We start from the raw sequence: 4,184 nt of genomic DNA on the forward strand, positions 1-4,184 counted from the left end.
GTCTAAACCTCTAGGCCATGTCGCTCGGTATTAGACCTAGACATGGGGGGGAAGCTTTATATACTTCGTTTACTTTCTGTAGTGATGTGCCCCTTCCAATGTCTTGGATGCGCGTTGGCAAAATCGTAGATAAAGAGAAAAAAGCTCATTATACTCTCGACTCTTGTTCATTAAGCATACTTTTTCATACAGTACCTGCCAAAAGTTTTGTTCAATTATGAATAATAGTGCGAGTCGAAGACAAGCGTTAAAGCCTTTAATATGTCTTCAAATATAAATAAACATCTCCTTGATATTTTCAGTAGTAAATGGTACCAATAACAGCACATTTGAGCAATGAAATTGTAGTGGATAAAATGGTCAATTTTTCCGTGCAGTACTGTACGGATTATACGCTCCTCGCCGGTTAAGAGAGTTGTCTCCTTCCTTTTCTGTCCTAGTGCTGTTCTTTTCTACTTTACGCCGGTCAAACTGAAGGTCACTTCGCTACAGAAAGTAAACGAAGTATAAAAGACCCTCTAAAATAACACGTAGATTAGATTACACGAGATCTCTTCCTAAATGCACTCGGAGAATGATGTACACATGATGGTATTGATAAGAATTGCGAAAAAGAGCAAAGAGTTGTGAATAATTCCGACCATACTCCGCCTTCTTCTTCAGATTCTCCTTACGCTTAGTACCTATTATCTATGCTTAGTATCTTTTAGAAACTTTCGTTATACTACTGAATCCCTTTAAGAAGATTCAATTTTTCACTTAATCCTTCATTTCCCTTTAATACAAAACAAAACAAACAATGTACCCATTTGAATTGCCCGGCGTTTCACTTTACTTCGTCGTTTCATTGCCAGATGGTCCAAAATAGATAATGATAATAAACGTGAGAGCCGAATTAACAATGTTTATTATAAACTACAAATCAAGATACAGAACAATAAATGATACAAGTACGGCCATGAACGCGGATACCAACTTACTGCCGTTCATCTTCCATTAAATTCTAACCGTCATCTCTTGATCCGAATAATCGATAAAAAGTCATAGTTCTTATGGTTCATATTCATACCGCCCGCCACTCAGCGCCGCTACCCAGTTTCCACTTTATTCATTTTTCCATAATTAGAAGTAAGCATTGACAACACTGTTAAGTGGTAAGCATGTGGTAAACACCCGAAGTTTTTTTTATCTATGACCCTGTATATGCGTAATATGCTCTGTAATGCCGTTTTTTTATGTATGGTATATAATTTATGTAGCGCACGCAGCGTAGTAACGTGGTAGCAACAACAGCTGATTGTGAAACATGTCCGACGTAGAACGTTTTGAAAATCAACCAGAAAGTATGGTGGTGAATAGCAATTTTTTGAGAGTTGAAGTTTATAAGAAAATTGGTTACAGATTGCCCAGGGACACAAAGTGAAAATGCAGGTAAAGTGTCTGCGTGTGCTAAGTGTCCTAATCAGCAACTATGTTCATCAGGAACACTAAAAGGAACAAATTCTGGCATGCATGAAATTCAAGAAAGATTAAAAGATGTAAAACATAAAATATTAGTTCTTTCTGGAAAAGGTGGTGTTGGTAAAAGTACACTAACATGTCTGCTAAGTAGGGCATTCTCTTTAAAAAATGCAGAAGAACATGTAAGTACTTGTGTAATAATTAAAACTGCTAGTTTCTCTAGTAAATGACTTTCTTACCCTATTGTATTTACTTCTTCTCTCATCAGAATGACCAAAGAACATTTAGAAATGTTTTGAAAAAAGTAATGTAGACGTTAATGTTGGCTTATAGTGATTGGTACTAGGTAGTGCTTTGTACCATAGTTTGTTCAATAATTTCAAAATAATAACTGGCGTTCGGCTTGCATTTGCATAACTGCATGGACTACTCAAATAAATTATTTAAAAAATATTTTTTTGTAAATGACAAAAGTATATTTAAGCTTCGAGCGTCACCCTTATCATTTTTTGGAGAAAGGAATAGATTTTTTTCTGGAATTCAATAAAAATTTTTGAAAACATCAGACCCCACCTAAAATTAGTTGCCAACATCTGTTCAATTCATAATCAAATCAGTCTTGGTTAGTCAAACTGCATGTATTGTCAATTTAAGTTTTATCTACATATTTCCTAGTTAAAGCTTAGGTATCTACGGAATCCCCTATACAGTTCAGAAAGCAATGTAAGCATATTAATAGGTAATTGCTGATTTTCATTAAATTAAATTTTAATTGTATTTATAAGGTTACTTTACGATTGGAATAGGTGAAATAATTTAAAAATTAGGTTTGCATAAAAATATCTGATATCAGGTCATAGGACGATAAGCATAGTGATTTAGTCCCAGAAGGATATCTGGATTATTTATTGTGGGTAGCTAGATATATTGGTATTAATGAGATACGTTAATCCTAAAAATTTTAAACCTCTGTTTTGATTTCTGAATAAACCCAAAAAGCGAAAAATCAAAAAAATTTTTTCTCATAAAAGACAACCAATTTTAATACTAGGAAAAAATAACTGCTCATAATCTTTATAATAATCATTAACGACGAGCGCTTTTTCCGAAATATTTTTTTTTTCTTTATGATAACGTTCTAGAACAATTTTGAAACTTCTTTTTATGTTATTTCCAATGTATAATAATCTCTCAAATCGTTATATTGATCAAAAAGAACAATAAAGACCGATTTTTTTTATATAAAAATTGAATTATTTCAATGTTTATACCTTGAAAAAAACAGAAATGCAGATTATTTGATTAATTTATAAGTGCAAAAAACATTAAATATTGAAAACATTTAAGGGTGAATCAAAAACTTAAAAAAATAAATTTTAGTTTATTGAAATATTCATCAATCTAGAATTATGATATGCCAATTTTGATTTTTAAGGTAGCTGTTTTGGACATTGACATATGTGGACCATCCCAGCCAAGAATTTTAGGTGTTTTAGGAGAACAGGTGCATCAGTCAGGATCAGGATGGTCTCCAGTAGTGAGTAACATTGTCAATCATGTAGATCAGGGCTGTCCAACTAGCGGCCCGCGGGCCGTATACGGTCCACCAAATTATTTTTACTGCCCTCGAGTACATTTCACTATGAATAAATTTATGTTACTAAATTAATATTATTGATATTGTTGCTAAACAATTACGGCCACAATGTTATCATTAATAAATTACGAATATTTTAGAGTTTTATCTTCAGTATAAATAAAATATTTCCTTAATTAACATAAACTGACTACATTTATAAACTTTCTTGGCCCCCGAAATGTTTGGTGAAGAAAATATGGCCCGCGAGCTATGATAAGTTGGACAGCGCTGCTCTAGACAAACATCTTTCAACAATATTTTTCGAATTTCGATATTTACCGTTCGCGGGCATACATTTTCCATCCTGAGTTGTCTGACTTCTTAGTTACCAGAAATCAGTTTCTTATAATTTTTCTTCTTCTATCTTTATAGTCGCTGTTCTACTGCTTTTTCTTCCCTTGCATACCAGTATTTTTGGTTTATTTTTATTTGTACCATACTGTTTTGTCAATACGATTACATTTCATTTGAGGATATAATAACATATACATAAATAAAACCTACAGAGATGATTGTTTGTAAATTAAACGCAATACAATATTCCTTATCTCAATTTTCAATACTTTCCTAAGAAACAACTATTTTTCTAGCAATACAAACAAAAACTATCTATAAACGTATTGACCTTATTGATCTAATATTACCTTATCAGAATGTAAAGGGGGCACCTGTATCTACCTAATTGATATTTAACTCTTTTTGATATATAAACGCTTGGAACATTACATTGAAATGAAATTTAACAAAAGTAATTTAGTTTGCGTGGAATAATTTAATTTTTTTCAAATACAAAATGGCCAGCAAACCTTTCATCACTCTTCTATCGTTTATTGCGCTAGGGTGCTGGTTAGTAACTGCATCTCCAGTAGAAGGAAAAACTCCTGAACCTGCCTACAGTCAAAGCAGGGGGTCTGTGCTGAAGAATAAGCAGAATCTGACAACTGAAGGACTAATAGAAGAAGTAAGCATTTCTTTAAGATCACTCAATTATATATGAAATATTATTCTGAAAATTAATTTGTGAATTTTTACCCACTACACACTTCCTCAAATTAATGAGGAAAAATTTGTTGCTGTTGTCACA

General features: G+C 32.6%; 1 protein-coding gene across 3 annotated transcripts in view; it reads left to right on the forward strand.

The window, feature by feature from the left end:
* Positions 1 to 1,097: 1,097 nt before the first annotated feature.
* Positions 1,098 to 4,184, forward strand: part of LOC108737540 (cytosolic Fe-S cluster assembly factor NUBP1 homolog) — an 8,410-nt gene continuing 5,323 nt past the window's right edge. The window contains exons 1-4 of one of the 3 annotated variants that reach the window (XM_018470427.2): positions 1,098 to 1,154; positions 1,260 to 1,343; positions 1,402 to 1,643; positions 2,897 to 2,998. In XM_018470427.2, the coding sequence (XP_018325929.1) occupies positions 1,307 to 1,343; positions 1,402 to 1,643; positions 2,897 to 2,998 (381 nt within the window). In that variant the 5' untranslated portion in view covers positions 1,098 to 1,154; positions 1,260 to 1,306. Of the gene's footprint in view, positions 1,155 to 1,181; positions 1,344 to 1,401; positions 1,644 to 2,896; positions 2,999 to 4,184 lie in introns of those variants that run through there. The other 2 variants (XM_018470428.2, XM_025975601.1) reach the window with 2 other exon arrangements.

Source organism: Agrilus planipennis, unplaced genomic scaffold, assembly GCF_000699045.2.
Source record: "Agrilus planipennis isolate EAB-ADULT unplaced genomic scaffold, Apla_2.0 scaffold139, whole genome shotgun sequence".
Lineage (NCBI taxonomy): Eukaryota > Metazoa > Arthropoda > Insecta > Coleoptera > Buprestidae > Agrilus > Agrilus planipennis.